General features: G+C 42.0%; 3 protein-coding genes across 15 annotated transcripts in view; 1 reads left to right on the forward strand and 2 right to left on the reverse strand.

The window, feature by feature from the left end:
• Positions 1-8540, reverse strand: part of POLG2 (DNA polymerase gamma 2, accessory subunit) — a 30374-nt gene extending 21834 nt beyond the window's left edge. For 9 of the 10 annotated variants that reach the window (XM_086687753.1, XM_086687754.1, XM_086687752.1 and 6 more), the window contains exons 1-4: positions 6852-8540; positions 3054-3180; positions 2825-2930; positions 1409-1582 (exon numbers count right to left, since the gene is read on the reverse strand). In XM_086687753.1, coding sequence (XP_086543879.1) covers positions 1409-1582; positions 2825-2930; positions 3054-3180; positions 6852-7413 — 969 coding nt within the window. In that variant the 5' untranslated portion in view covers positions 7414-8540. The remainder of the gene's footprint in view (positions 1-1408; positions 1583-2824; positions 2931-3053; positions 3181-6851) is intronic. The other variant, XM_025927490.2, reaches the window with a different exon arrangement.
• Positions 8541-8643: 103 nt separating this feature from the next.
• DDX5 (DEAD-box helicase 5) lies at positions 8644-17344 on the reverse strand. Of its 4 annotated transcripts, none has more exons than XM_086687749.1 (14): positions 17204-17344; positions 16400-16578; positions 15027-15192; positions 14584-14680; positions 14350-14483; positions 14164-14229; positions 13784-13925; positions 13542-13702; positions 13277-13449; positions 12808-12918; positions 12519-12580; positions 12375-12434; positions 10902-11126; positions 8644-10683 (listed from the first exon to the last, which is right to left on the reverse strand). In XM_086687749.1, the coding sequence occupies exons 2-14, from the start codon at positions 16441-16443 to the stop codon at positions 10280-10282; spliced, it is 1845 nt and encodes a 614-aa protein (XP_086543875.1). In that variant the 5' UTR covers positions 16444-16578; positions 17204-17344; the 3' UTR covers positions 8644-10279. The 4 variants fall into 4 exon arrangements, with proteins under 4 accessions (XP_086543875.1, XP_086543874.1, XP_086543876.1 ...); XM_086687748.1 differs by lacking the exon at positions 17204-17344 and adding an exon at positions 16864-17013; XM_086687750.1 differs by lacking the exon at positions 17204-17344 and having other exon boundaries at positions 16400-16623.
• Positions 17186-17870, forward strand: part of CEP95 (centrosomal protein 95) — a 44595-nt gene continuing 43910 nt past the window's right edge. The window contains exon 1 of the mRNA XM_025927698.2: positions 17186-17487. Within this exon, the coding sequence (XP_025783483.2) occupies positions 17301-17487 (187 nt within the window). The 5' untranslated portion in view covers positions 17186-17300. The remainder of the gene's footprint in view (positions 17488-17870) is intronic.

Raw genomic sequence — 17870 nt, forward strand, 5'->3', positions numbered from 1 at the left:
TAAGGTTCCTTGGAGAAATGGCTGACTCCACAGCGAGGCCAAGAAACAAGATGATCCTGGAACAACTCGTTGCTACAAAAAGTAAGGAAATGCTCAGAGAATGATAGAGGTATGTCAAAAGGACCCTGGCCAAGTCTAGGACAATTTCAGCATCAAAATAAATAATGCTAGTAACAGATTATAACCCTCTGAGAGAAACTGGAATGGGTAAGTCCATATTTACAGAAAGGGGGAGAAAACTCTACCCCACAGTATACTGTTGAAAAACAAATCTAATAGAGCAATAATACAATTAATAATTATAATAAATGACACCATTTAGCAACCCTCATAGTAACCACTGATTTACACAAGAAACATCAACGCATGCTCCAACTGGTGGGTCAAATGTGGTGAGAAACAGGTTATTGGTATAGTCTTAAACTGTCTGCCCACAAAAGACATATTAATTGCTCATTAATTACTAAGTACAAAGTATTTGTCAACTTCATATTGGAGAAACCTGGTAGCACGATCTCAACCAAGAGATAAAAGTTAACATCCACAGTAAAAAATCTGATTATCATTTGCCTTGTGATATGATACACTGAGAGGGCAGCACCATTTCTGTGGTATTCCTAGCAAAAACACATAAATCATAAGGAAACATGAGAGAAATTCAAATTGAGGGACATTCTACAAAGTAACTACAAAGACATATACTCTTCAAAAATGTCAAAGTCACGGGGCGTCTGACTGGCTCGGTCAGTAGAGCATGCGACTCTTAATCTCTTGGTTGTAATTTCAAGCCCACATTGGGTGTAACAATTACTTAAAAATAAAATCTTTAAAAATAATGTCAAGGTCATCAAAGATAAAAGGAACTGTTCATCTGAAGGAAACTAAAGAGACATGACAACTACATGAAATCCTAGATTGGATATTGGACCTATGAAGGACATCATTAGGACAACATTTGAAGGATTAAGTGGATTGGATGGTAATAATTAGATTATCATTGCATTCCAGATCTTGACAGCTGTGTTGTGGTTAAGTAGGTGAGTGTCCTTGCATTTCAGACATATATACTGTAGTATTAAGAGGTCATGGGGCCCCATGTCTACAATTTTATTCTCAAATGGTTTCAGAAGCTATCAGTTAGGGGTGCCTAGGTGGCTCGTTGGTTAAGTTGGCTGACTCTTGCTTTTGGTTCAGGTCATGATCTCATGGTTTGTTAGTTCCAGCCCCACATCGGGCTCTGTGCTGACAGTGCAGACCCTGCTTGGGATTGTCTCTCTTTCCCTCCCTCTCTGCCCCTTCCCTGCTTGCATTCTGTCTCTGTCTCAAAATAAATCAATAAACTTAAAAAAAAAAAGATTAGTTAGAGAACCTGGGTAAAAAATATATAGGAGCTTAATATAAAACATACGTGTAATTGAGACTCATTTCCAGGACACATGTTTAAAAGTTCATGGTCTCCTAGATTCCACAGGGTCTCTATTGGCTCCTTTCCCCATGGAAAATTGTAGTAAAGTTTATTTCCTTTTCGTCCCTCTTCGTCCTGACAATCACTGCTGCTGAAGTTAGATGGACTCTTGGCAAACTAGAAAAGAAACTTGTTTTATTAACTTGTTAAAATAAATGTTAAAAAGTAAAGTTGAGGGGCGCCTGGGCGGCTCAATCAGTTAAGCGTCCAACTTCGGCTCAGGTCATCATCCCGCAGTTCATGAGTTCTAACCCTGTGTCCAGCTCTGTGCTGACAGCTCAGAGCCTGCAGCCTGCTTCATATTGTGTCCCTGCCCCTCCCCAACTCATGCTCTGTCTCTCAAAAAAAAAAAAAAAAATTAAAATAAGAAAAGTTGTGGGGCACCTGGGTGGCTCAGTCAGGTAAGTGTCAACTTTTGATTTCAGCTCCGGTCATGATCTCATGGTTCGTGTGGTTTTGAGCCCTGCATTGGGCTCTGCATTGAGAGAGCAGAGCCTGCTTGGGATTCTCTCACCCCCTCTCTCTGCCCCTCCCCTGTGCTCTCACTCTCTCAAAATAAGTTAAAATAAACATTTAAAAAAAAAAAAAAAAAAAAAAAGGAAAGCTGCCTGAGACTTTCTTTGCAGGAACTGACTGAAATTGGTCAGATTCCAAATAAAAATGAAGTTTAGTTAAATGAGTGAATATACTGCTAAAAATATTGTTTTTACTTTGAAAGAACTACAGAGAAAAACTGTTGGAGCTATCTAACCTTTCTGAGGTCAGTTAGTAAGAGGGGAAGGTGACCATAAACTAAGTGGGGTAAAGAAGAAAGCGTATACTCACCATTCTTATCCTTTGTGAAGAGTGGGGTTATTTGTAATTATTCCACTCAGTTTAGTAGGTGTTTGGGGATTTTAAGAATTGGAGAGAGATAAGACAATGGTGAGCCACACATGCTTACTTCAACTGTTTTCCCTTCAGCAGGTACTAAAACTTAATTATAAATTACAGAACCATTTTGACAAATACAGAGTTCATGGAGGCAGGGTACAAAAGTTGAAGCTGTAGGGTGTGCAAGGGTCAAACTCTACAGCAGCCAGGAATGCCAAGTGAGGGACTTGAACTCTATCTCGAATGCAAATGCTTACCCCACAAAAGCTTCTGAGCAAGAGAGACATCAACAGGTATCTTTACCAAAGAAACTTTTTATATGCAACAATGAAAATCATTACAAAGAGGTTTTTACTTGCATTTATCTATTCGTTATAGCTCTTACAAGCATAACGTAGCTACACCAAATAAAATTTTTTATTGTAGAGAAATATTATCTCTGACATACTAAGACACTCTACCTATTAACTATTAAATTAACGGTACCTTTCTCCACCACAGGAGTCGATGACGTAACCAGAAATCAAGCCACTGGCCTGCAGTTCTTGCTGAAGTAAACCAAACCAGTGAAGCCTCAGTCTTCTCACCGATTCTTTGGATATCAGAAATATCAGAGTTACTTACTTGGAAATTATATAATCTATCTGGATCAAAGGGAGAGTGACTGGTTCTTGACTACTTAAATACAAGGCATGTTATTTGTTATTTTCTGTACCTTTTAACACCATCAGGTGTCTGCTTAGTATCAGAAACAGGATGAAAACACACTCCAATCTGAGCAAGGCCATAAGGTAGCCTCCTGTTTACCAGATCCAGGCAATTAACATAGTGCTCCAAAGCACCTGTCAAAAGATAAATTCATCATCATATAAATCTATTCCATATACCCAAGTCATAAGGATCAGTTTATAAACAAGTTAACAATATAATAATGCCAGCAAAGCGGTACAAGTAGCATGGAAATATTAAGGCAGATCTTAATTGATTACCACTTAGTTTTAGGTGGTTTCCCCACAACTTCTTGATTTTCAAATCAATAAGAAAGTTGAAAGTATAGTACAATAAATATCTGTAAACTCTTCAGCTAGATACACCAACTGTCAACATTCTGCCACATGTTTTCTTGTTCACCCCGAAACATTTCAGCATGTGGCTCCTGAAATTATTCTCTATCATTACTGCACCATAAAATTAATCGTGATACCACAATTTCATCTAACACATGGTCAATATTTTATTTTCTCCAATTGTCACCCAAAATGTCATTTATTGCTGTGGTTCCTGCTCTGCATTTTTACCAGGTCTCTTTAATCTATTTTAATCTAGAACATGTCCCCTTGCTCCTCCCTCCTTCTCTAACTTTGCTTTTAATGACATTGACTTGACTGGAGTCCAGGACAGTCATACTCAAGATCTGGCTAATTGTTTCATTAATTGGGGTAAATCATTTTTAACAGAACTAAATACTACATAGTTGATATGTAGGTCTTCTTGCATTTTAACAGGAGGAACATAATTTCAAATTATCCCATATTAATGAAACCAAATTTGATTACCTGATCAGGTAGTAATATCCATTCCCCAACAACAGCCTGCTCAACAAACTTCCACCCAACATTTTAGAATCCATTCATGATCCTGCTTGAATCATTATACTGGGGATTGCAAAATCATTAGAAGGTGACTTTTCTGTCTTTCCTTCTACACGTATTTCATAGCTTCTGTAAAAACAATGTTTTTCCATCCCTTTCCCCTACCGGCAGTCTCAACTATTTATTTTTTGATTAACACTATAAATTTCTGGGGCGCCTGGGTGGCTCAGTCGGTTAAGCCTCCGACTTCAGCTCAGGTCACGATCTCACGGTCCGTGAGTTCGAGCCCCGCGTCGGGCTCTGGGCTGATGGCTCAGAGCCTGGAGCCTGCTTCCGATTCTGTGTCTCCCTCTCTCTCTCTGCCCCTCCCCCGTTCATGCTCTGTCTCTGTCTGTCTCAAAAATAAATAAACGTTAAAAAAAAATTAAAAAAAAACAACTATAAATTTCTATTTTTAATGTGTTATAATCTATTACTATTACTAATTAATATTCAGCTGGATTCTCCCTCAAGCCATTATCTGTGTCCTTGTGATATAACTTTACTAGTCTTCAAGTAATTCTTTGCTTTCTAGCACCATAAAATGTCTCAAACTCACTTTGTACTTTCCCTGCCCCAGATCTGGGATTAGCCATTTCTCCAAGCACTGGTTCATTTTAAAAATCAAAGTCTGGGTACTAGTTGTGTTTATTGCTATTGTCATTACTTCTAGGTCCTTTCAAAATGAAGAAAGTTAAGAAATGTTTTTCAAAATTATGAGGTCATACTAATATTAATATAATATTGCTGATTCAAATTTAACATTACAAAGTTTATCCTTGCCTTCTTTTATATTTGTATCTTTTATATTATATTTGTATCTCTTTTTTCTTACAGCAAAAATCTTGGTTCCTAATAACCTTAACCTATCCATCTACTTGCTTTATCATCTAACATATATGAAACAGCTTCAGAATTATATTTCCAACATTTCTATCTGGAATAAATCTAAATTCAAGAGTTCTTTGTGGTTCTTTATGCACTGAGATGACATCCCACTAAATGACAGCATTGTGTTCAAGTTACTTGAGATTTCCACTTCTGATAATAGCACACTAGCCTGCTGATAAGAAAAGCTGGTAAAGAAATTAAAAAAAAAAAAAAATCTGTTTAAAGACTATCAAGGCAGTAAGGACTTGTGGGTCCAAAACATGGAGAGAAGGGTAGAGCAGAGAGGTGAACCCAACAGTTATCATTGCTTTTCTAACGCTCAAGTAGCAGAGCTGAGAAGCTGAAATGCTGAGAACTTCCTGACAAGTTATGGGACTGGAAAGTACAAAAATTGTAGTTCCGGGCTCCTGAAGGAGGAGGTGCCAAGGTAAACACTCCAGCCTTTCATGAGGGACATTCAAAGAGCTATAGTGTAGGAGTAAAGATGAAAACACTTAAGACCAGCCTCCAATAAACTCAATCTTGAATTGCATTAAGAAGATATGCTTCCACGATAGCTGCCCGCCAAAAGCAAAAGTAAATCCTCCCAGGAAGAAGAAAACACCACCAATATCTCAATTTATCTCTCCAACTTATACACAAATTACAGAGAATATCAGGAGAAAAGTCCAATGACCAAAAGCCAGAGATACAGACACTAGAAACAGATACATCTTGGTCATTAGACACAGACTTTAAAATGTGATTGTGTTCAAGAAAGCTGATGACAAGATGGGGGAAGAGGTTTAACACGTGTAATTTGTCACAGAAGGACAGAAGAAAGAGACAATTAACAATAACAATATCTGGAAACAAAAACATAAAAGACAATAACAATATCCAGAAACATAATGGCTGAGAATTTTAAAATGCTATTCATAAGTAGAGGCTACCAAAGTTGTCCAGACATGAAATAAAGAAAGCAAGGACCTTGAGAATAGAAAGTAGCAAACTGGGTAAGTCTGAGCTAAAAACACCAGTCAATTAAAGGATTCTGCAAATAAGTGGTTTTAAATTTGCTAAAGAAAAGGTCTGATATATCAAAAGATGTTTTGATGAATGGGCATCTAAGCGAGCTAAGTTTCATTTTCTAATAGGGAAGAAAACATTGATTTGTTTTGGACATAGTAACAAGTGGTGATTTAACTCCCCCAGAAAAAAGACATGGAATAATTAAAGTAGCACAAATCAGAACTGTCACAAATACTCACCAGTTTGTTTTATTAGGGAAATCTTTAAAATATGGGTACTAATTTTCAGACAACCATGGACATTGGGTTATTTTAAGTTACTTTTATAGTGCCACTTAATTAAAATAGCAAGGATAGCATTTTGCAAAGATGAGAAGCTGTGGCTGCAAGTCTGTCCTGTAAAGAACCGTTATTTTTTGTTATTTTATTTTATTTTTTTACTTTTTTCAGAATCTCTGCTATCATGTTCTATTTGACTCCAAGGGCAAATTGTGACCTACAAATTTCTGTGTATTCACTCAAGAATTATTTATAAAGCTTGATTAGTACTATTATTTTTTTAACTGACTCAAAAATCACTTAAGGGGCACTTCAAACAACTGTAGACCAGTTTTCTGTAAGAAAAAATTGGGGGAGGGGGGATTTTCATTTTGCTCTAGAAAAATAAACTTTTGATTAGTCTATTGTGTGTAAAATTAAAGATAACTAAGTATTTACAAAGGTTTTGGTAACGTCGAACAAATGACTCACATCATTTAATTTAGGCCCGAATTCTGGAGCTGCTCAATTGAACTCTAGTGTTGTCCAGTCAAATGGACCAGTTTTCTCCATGGTAGGAAGTCAATATACCCAACTACATCAAAAAGATGAGAACCAGATAATTTCCTTCCCACGTGAATACAGGGCCTGTTGCAATTCGCGAAATCTACCAAGACTGCCTTTCCACCCATCTATTTTGAAGCATGAAATCGTGAAGCATACCGTGAAGAAGGTTCTCCCGTAGTTTCCCAGAAGTTTTTAGTAAGTTGTCAAGAAATGCTACTAGCTGTTCCTTACTCAGCTCTTTGTCTTGCAAGAGTTCGCGTAGAGTTGCTGCTGAAACTAACCTGAAGGTACTGTCCCCGGGCAGCAAAGGGCCTGGCTCATGGTGGAGGGCGTCTACCGGGAAGACCTGCTCCCTTAACACCACCACGGAGGACCACCATTCTGCCGCCAGGTTCTTCCGCAACTCTATGCCCAAGGGGCCAAAGCCGGGGTGGCACCCGCTCAGAAGAGAATGTCGGCTAAGCTGCCGCCTGCTGCCGCTGAAGAAATGCCTTCTCTGACAGATCTCTAGCAGCTCCTCGCTCCCCTCATCAGACTCGGGGACTTCGGTCGGCTCGCTCCCCCGGGGCAGCTCCGCTTGCGACCGCAGGGGCACTCCGAAGGAGCTACTCCCTTCCGTCAAAGGCTCAGGCTGCCCCCCATCCACTCGACCTCCAAACCCAGACAATAGGCACCTGCAGACTTTCTGGCAGGCCCTGACTGCAGCACCAGAACGCATCGCCCACGGGAGTTAAACTGCAGTATCCTATTAGCTGGCTGGTCCCGGGAAACGGCCACAAACGTGAGCCCAGGAGCCAACTGCGCAGGCGCGACGGAAGTGCGCGGACGCCCGGCTGGCCACGCCCACGGAAGCACGTCCGTGTTTCGGTTGTAGCGGCTGCAGGCCTACGCCAGTAGCTATGGCCGGCGCAGACCCGGTACCGTTTCTCGCCTCAACCAAGTTCGGCCCCTACTCTTTAGCCATCATTAGCACCGATAAAGATCATCCTCGTCTACTTTTCACTATCGTGCTGTACCAAGTCCGCTTTGTTTCTCAAGTGTTTTGCAAATCACATCAAAATACTTGTGTTCGCCAAATCGCCATTTAAATACACCTTTTCAATCTCAGGTGTTTGCGTAAACTGTTACCTCTTTTAAAGCCTTAGCCCTTTATAGATTAGAGACACAAGCTTTAGTTGCAACTCCTTGTAAATGTTACCGCTACCCCCAAAGAGGTTCTCTGCTCTCTGGGGTTGGGGTTGTGTGAAGGGAAGGGTATGGACCTTTCACATTTTGGGAGCGGTTCTCAAAAGGGAGTCCTCGGCCAGCAGTGCCTGCACCCCCTCGGAACACTTTTGGAAAAGGAGCCCTGGGACCTTTTAAACAAATCTTCCAGGTGAATGTGGAGGCACACTGATAATCAGCGGTAGAGGCAAGTTTTCCCACTAGAGGATCCTTCCACAGGTCCATCAAAGCGTAATGCGTGATTACCGGTCTCAAAACCAAACCAGGATTACCTAGCAGGCACTTAAGACTTCACAATTTTCATTTCTTAGAGCCTTTAGAATTGCCCAAATGGTGGAAAGGTGCCTCAGCCCACTGAGGAAAATTGTTGCTTCCCAAAGCCCACAACTCCAATTTCTAAGCCTCCCTTAGAGCAGTTAGGGTAACCTTGTAAGACTAATTTGGGTTAAGAGACACAAGCAACTGGATTTCACTATACTACACCAAAGGGCAGTTTGTGAAAGGAGGGTACAATGGCTGAGGCAGTTGAATTAACCTAACAATAGTTAAAATTTATCAGGCTCAGAAAATCATTCCATACAAGCACATGTGCATTAGTTTGTAAGCTTTAAGACCGTATTGCTTGTAATTCTATTACAAGAACTGCAAAGCTGGGCTCTATCAACGTGTTTTCCAATCAGGAAACACCAGGGAAGAGGCCTATACACAAATAAATAAAAGCGAGAACGGGGAGAAAAATCACATTTATTAGTTCAGACAACCACAGGCTGGACACAACACACATGCTAAAAAGTGGACTGTCTTAAAACTTACTTCAAAGGTAAATAGGTAAATGTTTTCCACAGCCCCACAATCATTTCAGTAAATGTTTACAAATTAAAAGGCCGTTAGACATTAAACAGTAAAATATGTAATAAATACTCCAACCTACCCCAAAAGCTTCTTAAGTTAAAAGTCATAATGAATTTGACTAACCATGCTATTGAAAACTGTTCAGTTACTAGACAGGCTGAATCAGTTTTCAATGTATTAGTCCTAAAAATACCAATCCCCATCCCCCACCCCAAGCAAATTCTAGTTAAGTTTTACATTTTAGAGATAAGGCATTGACACCAATTAAAGCCTCAGTTTAATAATCAAAATTTAAATGAAGTCTCATTAAGACCTCTCCTCTCCTGACAAAAAGGAACATAAATACCAGACTGTCTGGGAAGACATTCAGACCTATTTCTAGTCATAATTGAAATGTAGTATTAGAAAGGTTGGTGAGCCAAAATTGTATTGAAAACCACCACCCCTCCCTTGACCTTTCTAGAAATAAAAACCCATGTTGACCCTAAGAAGACTTGTACAATGGTCACTGTGCTTTTGGTTATGTTGCCTCCTCTTGGTTAACTATTAACTTCAACAAGATTTTTGTTTATGAATAGACCCTCCAGTCTGAAGTCTTTAGAATTCCCTGAATTATTGGAAAGATATTCATGATTTCCCATATAACTAGTTAAGAGCCCCAGCAAGCCTGAAGACTACAATCTACATAAACTGAAACTTAGCTCTTAGCCAAACGTCTTACAAGGTGTAAAGTTTTTAGCTTTAATCACCATTTCAGTTAATTCACAGTAGAGCCAAGAGCAAAAATATAATCTATTCTGAAACAGCAAGCTATTTGGAGCTTTTCAAATGATGACATTTTACAAAGGATTAAAGTCCTCCATGTTGCTCTCACATGAAGCACTTTGAGGGTGGGGCTACACAGGTGGTTATTTCCTACCTTAATCTCACTTTACCATTCTGCTACCAGGCTATTAAATAACTCACCTGATGAGGTACTTACAAAAAGCCTTGATGCAATTTTGCCTAAAATTATAAATTTAAACTCATTTTACTTCTTGCAATATAAATAGACCGTTTTAAGGAGGGCCTTCTGATCTCCCCACTTCCCAAACTTAAATTATAGAAAGGAGCAGTCTTTTTAGTTTTTATGGTTAAAAAAACAGACCATCTAAGCAAAGTTTTACATGACATTATATATGTAAAATAAAGTACAATTTCCACTTAATTCAGTCTTCAAATATTTTTTATTGGAAGGCCATGCGTTGCCTTCATTTATTGTATTTCAAATCACTGTACATTAACTTGTGAAAACACTGCCTGCATTTTCTAGTACAAAAAAAACCTAAAAATTGTTTCAGGAATGTAGAGAAATATCCAACTTAAATAGCGAAAAAGTGCACCATAATTACTGCTGCACTGCAGTCATTTCTGCATTTCCCAAGTTTCTTAAATAACTATCTTGTCTGATAACACACAATATAAAGAGCAATTATGAAAAACAGACATTTACATATACTTCTAAAGTCTTATTGAGAATATCCTGTTGGCATTGGATAACCAATCATAGGTGCAGCTGCAGTAGCAGGATATGCATATGCCTGTTGGTTCATACCATTGTGCATATTTGGAACGTTACTTCCATATTGCTGAGTGCTATCATAACCGTTCTGGTAAGTCCCTGTTGGATTACCAGTCCTAAAACTGGTCTGTATACCAGCAGACACAAAATTACTTCCAAAGCTCCCATTGGTGTAATTTGCAGCACTGTAAACACCATTCTGAGTTTTTGCCCCAAAATCTCTCTTAAGCAGACTAGAATAACCTCGGTCATAATTTTCCCTGTCTCTAAAGGTATTAAATCCACCCCTTTTGCCCGCAGAGTATCTGTCCCGACGGTCATCCTTCATGCCTCCTCTACCCCTGGAACGACCTGTCAAGAAAAAAAAGATAATTGCGTGCTGATTATTTCCATGCCACAAATCACTACTGACACAAAAAGGAATCAGGTAGCAAATAGCTCTATTCACTCTGTAAAGTGTTTGTTTCATATTAAAGATTTTTACTCACCCGCCAATCACATTTAAATGGATTTGTAGACCATCATGTGACCCCAAATCACCAACATTTCTTAATGAAGGTTGGTCTTACCTGAACCTCTGTCTTCGACCAACTGAAGCAACTTGGGATTAATTGCTTGATTAGCTTCACGAAGCACAGAGATAAGGTCGCTCACTTGCTTTATGTTATTAGGTGTAAAGAAAGTGTATGCTGTGCCTGTTTTGGTACTGCGAGCAGTTCTTCCAATTCGATGAATATAATCCTCTGAGGAGTTAGGGTAGTCATAATTGATGACAAATTTCACATCTTCCACATCTGTAAGGTGTTGCAGTGTGGCAAAATAGCAATGTACGGAGTTTTGCACACCACAACAGCCAGACCAAAAATAAAAAGTTAGACAATTGTATTCCCAAGAAGGTACGGGCTGCAAAAAATACAGTTAAAATGGTTATCCATTCCCTGTAGGAATACCATTGAAATTGGAGAGGGGGAAAAAAAAAAAAAAGCACACACCATCTACCTGGATGTCTCATTACCCACCCAATGATAGACAGCCTGTCAGTAAGACGTGTATTCTCTAACATATTCCCAAACCAGCAAGTCCCCTTACAGATCGTCAAGTGACATCTGAATGCTTCTGCGCAGTAGGGCCACTTAAAGGTTCACAGCAACCTCTTCATGTGCTCATTTTGAGGACCTTTAAACAAAAATGTACATGGTCCTTTGCATTACACACTCATCAGAAGTTCAAAATTCTGGCCACACTGCTTGTCTTGCCAAGACCTTACAACCGCAGCTGCAAGAAAAACATACCTGTCCCCCAAAAGTTGTTTTTATGCACTGTGTCTCGTCTAGGCAAGCGCTTCCAAGAAGCCAGGATTCACTTGAGAATGTGTCTCTCTCTGGCAGGTCTCGACATGACGACTACTGTGTAGGTGAGGGAGGAACTTTCAAAGCACTGCTTTCTTTTCCCACTGACTAAGTGTGAGAAGTTGCTCCTGCTCTAGATCTCATGTGCCAGTACTCACCAATTTGTAAAAGGCTTAGTACCTTTTAAAGCTGCTCTCTCCATTTCAAACTTGAACAAAAATTTCATTGAACATTGAAGTTTGGAAATAGTTCTTCAACATTTCAGCCAACTCACTGAAACTCAAAGACCCACAGATCACAGTAAACAGTTTGAAACAGTGCTGTACCATGGCAGTCATGCAAAGCATGGGACAGAAGAAATACCACGGCAGTGAACTGTGAGGATAACTTGCACTTTTTTCCCCCGGAGAGAACAGTTTACGGGGCAGAGGTGGTATGTTCTGCCTTTTGAAGATTACTGGCACACTTTCAGCTTTTCACCTCTCTAATCGACTGGAAGCAGCCAGCCGACCACTAGTCCTCCATCCCCCTCGAGTCCTCCGATTGTCATGCCTAGGCCTTGCCAAAGGCTGCACCTTTATATGAAAAAAACTTGGAAAAAATGCAGAGGTTAAAGAAAGCAATAAACTTTCTTTAAAAAAGTATATGGAGATCTTCTGGGAAACCGAGCCATGAATTCGAGTTTTTACTAACCTAGCCCTCTGGAGGCCACATCTGTAGCAATCAGAATAGGAGCTTTTCCATGTTTGAATTCTGTAAAAGAAAAACTATCATCAATAATGTAAGAATGACAGGTTTTAAGAAAAAAATTTTCATTTTCATTTTCATTTGACTTACCATTTAGAACCCAGTCACGTTCCTGTTGACTCTTGTCACCATGGATACCCATGGCGGGCCACCTACATTAAAGAAAAACTATCAGTAAGTTCACCTTTAAAACCTCATAGATTTTTAGTCTGCTTAAAAAACTAATCACAATTTCCTTTAGTTTTACCTGATGTACAGTTTTATTTACACCAGATATAACTGCCATCCATGAAACTCAAATCTGTTACTTTCCATCTGTTTGCCTCTCCCTCTAAACTCAGCTCTCATACACCTGCTTCAATGGAAGAAGCCCACATACCCGTCTCTCCTCATTTTTCTAGTAAGCTCATCACATCTTCTTTTGGTTTCGACAAAAACAATGGTTTTATTCTCCTTCTCACTCATGATCTCTTCCATTAGACGAATAAGTCTTGGAAAAACAAATTGTGAATTTTAATAAAATAAGTCCACAGTTACAGACACATATTTATGGTCAGTGAAATCACTAACTTCGATTTACACAACTCAAGTAAAAACACCTGCTTGAACACTTGTATCAGGCAATTCTACCCTTGGTCCTTAAACCATAAAGGAGTTCCTTTTCCTTCTTTGCTATATAGTGATAACCAATTGCGTGAATGAAGGAAAAGTACTTTAATAAGGATCGACAGACTAATTTTAAACAAACACACCCAACTGAAAATCACTTTTAAGATAACCTATCAAACGGTTAACTCCTGAATTTGTACAGTGATGTTTTTAGAACAATACTTCTACAGAAAACTTACTTTTCATCCTTTTCTACATCATGACATACATCCACAATCTGAAGAATATTGTGGTTTGCACTCAGTTCTAGTGCACCAATGTTTATGTGAATGTAGTCTTTCAGGAAATCTTCAGCAAGCTGTCTTACTTCTTTTGGCCAAGTTGCACTCCACATTAGGGTTTGCCTATCAGGCTGAAGAATTTTGGGTTAAAAAAAGCATTGTATTCTAAGAATAAATCTTTGAGATAAGCTTGAAAAGGAAACGTTTTTAAAGGCTAACTTACTCTTATCTGATCCACAATCTTCCTTATTTGGGGTTCAAAGCCCATATCAAGCATTCTGTCTGCTTCATCAAGGACAAGGTAGGTGGTTCTTCTCAGATTGGTTTTCCCACACTCCAAAAAGTCAATCAGTCTTCCAGGTGTTGCAATACAGATTTCCACACCTTCAATGAAACACATGATGTAACTACAACACGTAGTGTAGAAGTTCTAGAACCAACACTGACAAAATTACTGTTACGTGCCTCTCTCCAAATCACGAATTTGTGGTCCCTTTGGAGCACCACCATAGATGCAAGTGGACTTCAAGCGACATGCTCTACAGTATTCAGCAGCTACTTGCTGTACTTGTTGGGCCAGTTCCCGAGTTGGTGCCAGCACCAAGCACTAAAAGAAACACAAAGCAGAGCAGATTTTAACAGAGTCCCGGATTCTAGTTTTAAACTTACTGGCATTATGCTGGCAGGTAATTGATGTTTGCTGTAAAGACAGCTTTGTCTCCAACTAAGTTGAATAAGCTAACATCTCCATGTAAAAGCATGAGTTTTTTGCCACATACAAACATTTGCTACAAATCTCTCCATCATACTCCTAAGCAAAAGCTAATAAAAATAGGTCTACTTACAATAGGCCCATCACCTCTCTCTAGGAATGGCTGATGATTGATGTGGACGATAGCAGGCAGCAAATACTATGGGGGGGGGCAAACAACAGGAATTAAGTTAAAATGTTTCCGGTTTCTTTATATTCTCAATTTGTTTTCTCTAGCACATCACCACCGAATAAAACTCAAGAGTTATCCCAAACTTACAGACAACGTTTTCCCGGATCCAGTCTGTGCTACTCCAACCATATCCAATCCACTTAGAGCAACGGGCCATCCCTGAGCTTGAATAGCAGTGGGCTCAGTAAAATTCTGTCTTGCAATGACATCCATTACGTTAGCTAAAATTAGCAACAATTCAATAAAAAATTAGCAAAACCAGAAGAAAAAAAAAATAAATGAAGTGGGGGGGGGGGGGGGACGTCAAAACTAGGCACTTACCAGGGAAGTTCGCTTCATAAAAATTCAGAACTGGCTTTGGGCAGTTGTGACCTCTAACCGTAATTTCCTTACTCCTTCTGTATGTCTCCACCTCTTGCTAGAAAACAAATTTTAATGATCTACTAAGTACCATAACAACCTTCACTAATATGCAAGTCAGCAGATCCCTAACTTTTTAAATGATTAACAAACCTTAATGGGATTTTAAACCTGTATCCACATACAGACACCACACAGCACAAGATTCACCTATTATGGTTATAGTCAACAACTTTGAAGTAGAAAAATCCCAAGCCATCTGTTTTATAAGTACCACTTCTTTCTTGGCGACCATAAAAGTGTGAATTTCCCTTAATTTGGTCATTTCCAAGACCTCTCTATTCAGATTTTGACTTAAGTCATTATTGAAGTATAGCCTGATAAAACCATGTGAAATTACTCACTGCTGTGCGCCTAGCCAAATCAGGGTGCTCTTGATAAAAATTCTTCTCAAATTTGGGCAGCTCATCAAGATTCCACTTCTTTTTGACTAGTTTTTCCCCAGGGTTTCCAAACTTCTTTCCAGATAGGGGCCCTGCCCTACTTCCCCCAAATCGAGGTGCACCAAACCTGGAAAAACAAAAACAAAAACCTCACATTTTCAAATGTCTACGTAGTAATTTACATACAGACTTTTCATCCTTTGGCACACACTGAAGGTAAATGACTTTCACAGTTTGAAGACAGCACTGCCCTTGGTGATGGTCATGCTATCAAAAGCCACCATCAGCACCATCTCTCTCCCTTCCCGTTGTCCCAAGTACACACTACTAAAGCCAAGTCAACAGCCCGGGATATAGCAGGTCGGAAACTGGCTGCCCAAACGCCCGAAGTTCCGATTACAAGGATACACAACAGCTTATGGTTACTAGCCTTTCCCGTGAGCTTAGGAATTAAATGTCTGGGAAAGAGACAATACAAGGGAGGAGCTTAACAGCGATATTATTTACGGACTGTTTTCAAGCAAAGAAGCTTTGATTTTAAGGAATAACGGGACAACACAAGCAATGAGAACAGAACAAGGACGGTGGTCTCAGGGACACTTACGCAAGCCAATCGAATTGGGGGTATCCCACGGAAGGGCTCCTGATTCTGATAGCAAAATTATATAACGCAAAGAAAAAGAGGAGGAGGAGCTGGCAACTACCGGGGGAGGAGTCCCGGACCGGGCGGCGTTCCCGCTGGGGCGGCGCTTCCCCCTTTGTCTCGCATTTCTCTCTGCGCCACATTTTCTCGACGCTGCCATTTTGAGCTCCTCCGCCGGGCGGGGTAACAAAGGCGCCGCCGCCATGTCCGACGCCGGCATTTTGTACCCGCGACCCAACCACATGGCCGATTCCCGCGGCGCTGGCCACCCTGCTGCCCCTGTCACATCAACGGGTTCGGAGGCGAGCCCGACGGCTCTCATAGAATTCCCGGGGCACCTAAACCACATCTCGAAGGGTTGCACCTAATAGCGACGACTTCACCCTCTTGGAAACGTCGCGCTTTCCTCCCCTCGAAATACCCTCCCCCGAATTCTCCCAACAGCTACTCAATCGCCGGGGAAACTTCGATGTCCTCCCCGCCAGCCCGCCAACAAAAGGCGACCTTAAAAACCGTTAACAGAAAAACAGCTTTCAATCAGTTTTAGACAAATACCAAAATGGCGCAAGCCTTCAGTCACAAAAGCCTAAGGATAGGCTGAGAAACCCAAGCTCCTGTCGCCCCCGCCCGCCACCTCCATCGGCCTCCCATCCCCCACTGCCAGGCCTGACAAGTCCGTTCCCACACTCACCCTCGATCCCGGCCGCGGTCTCGGTCACTCGAATAACCCGACATGGCGTCAATGGTTGCGGTTGGCGGGGAACGAAATGGAGAGAATCGGATGCGACGAGTCGCTGCGGGTGGCTTTGGCGACAGCAAAGCCTTGCGGGGGCGGCAGCGGCGGAGGAGCGGCGATGACTGAGGCCGGAGCTGCTCAACGAGAGACCGGTGGAAATGAATGAGGTGCCGGCCGCGTCCCGGCAGCCGGTTTTATAGTCTGGACCGCCTCCTCCGCCGCAAAGAATGCTGGGAGCCGCTCTATGACCTAATCACTCCGCCCCTGCGCAGAGGCCGCAACGCCCGCCGGCGTTCCGGGATCCGCCATGTTCTCGCCCCACCCCCCACCGCCCCTCCCTCGGAATCGCCGGTCTAGGGCCCCTTTCATGGCTGGACCCACCCACACTGAGATGTCTCAGCCTACACCCTATTCTTTACCTTTTTCTCGTTTTTCCACACCTCAGGGAGGCCACCCTGCCCTTTTCCAGGTTCAGCCTACCCAACAAAATGGCCAGCACAGGCCAACCCACTCAGCCCACTTGGAGATGTTTACGTCTCCAAAGAGCCTTCACGCCTCTAACCAAATGAGACGGGAAGGCGGAGCCAGACGTTGTCACGTGGCTGCTCCCGCCCATCGGGTAAGCGGACCGCACTACTTCTCCAGTTGGCGTCGGCGGAGGAATACGAAACGAAATAGCTCGCCGGAAGTTCCGTACTAATGCCCCCGGGAGACCGACCTGGGCTGCTGGGTGTGACCCGAAACGTCAAGCCCACCCACCTGAGAATCCCTTAGCGGGATATTGCCCGCGGCGAAGGGTATCTAGAGCCCACAAACCGCCGCCTCGGCCCGTGCTGAGAAAGGAAGTCCTCCTGTGATGACCAATCAGCGGCGAGAAGCCGTTCTAAAGTCCCACCCTCTTTCTCCCCCAGCCCTTTCGTTTCGTTCCCCCCACCTCGGCGGTGCGTCTGCGCTGTTCGGCCCTTGCAGGACGCCGTCCATCGCGCGCCCAGTTGGGAGTCTAGCGGCAACCTGCCTCCGTGATATGGCCGGCTCAGAGGCTGGTGAGTCTCGGCCCGGAGCCCCGGTGTGTGTGGACTGAAACCGTTTAAGAACCCGAACGCCCCTGTTCCTTTTATCTCGAGTCCTCCGGCTGGACTCACTGGTCTGGCCTGCCGACGGGGCACGTCACAGACACCCCGTCGTGGTCGGCGGGTTTGGGTCTCTTAGCCCCGCTCTCGGTTCGCTTAGTGGCCATCGAGCGCGATTTTGGGGTGTGAAGAGGAGGGCCCGCAGCACGCCTGCAGCCTGGCTGCAAAGAGGGCAGTCAGAAAGCAGAAAGTATCCTCCTGGCACCTGTATTCTCGGGAATCCAGCCACTGTCAGCGCGCTCTCTGCTTCTTGAATTGTGGAGACTGAAGCCGTACCTGCCTGTGCATTGAACTTT

This window comes from Puma concolor, chromosome E1, assembly GCF_028749965.1.
Source record: "Puma concolor isolate L17-30 chromosome E1, mPumCon1.1.hap2, whole genome shotgun sequence".
Lineage (NCBI taxonomy): Eukaryota > Metazoa > Chordata > Mammalia > Carnivora > Felidae > Puma > Puma concolor.

Bases quoted from the DNA above. Each gene is read 5' to 3' on its own strand.
- DDX5 (XM_086687747.1), bottom strand. From the start codon at position 15,851: ATGTGGCGCAGAGAGAAATGCGAGACAAAGGGGGAAGCGCCGCCCCAG. The intron at 12,919-13,276 runs GTAAGTTTTCTG...TGTTTTTCCAAG, and splicing joins GATGTAGAAAAGGATGAAAA to ACTTATTCGTCTAATGGAAG. The intron at 12,581-12,807 runs GTATGTGGGCTT...TCTTTAATGTAG, and splicing joins AGAAAAATGAGGAGAGACGG to GTGGCCCGCCATGGGTATCC.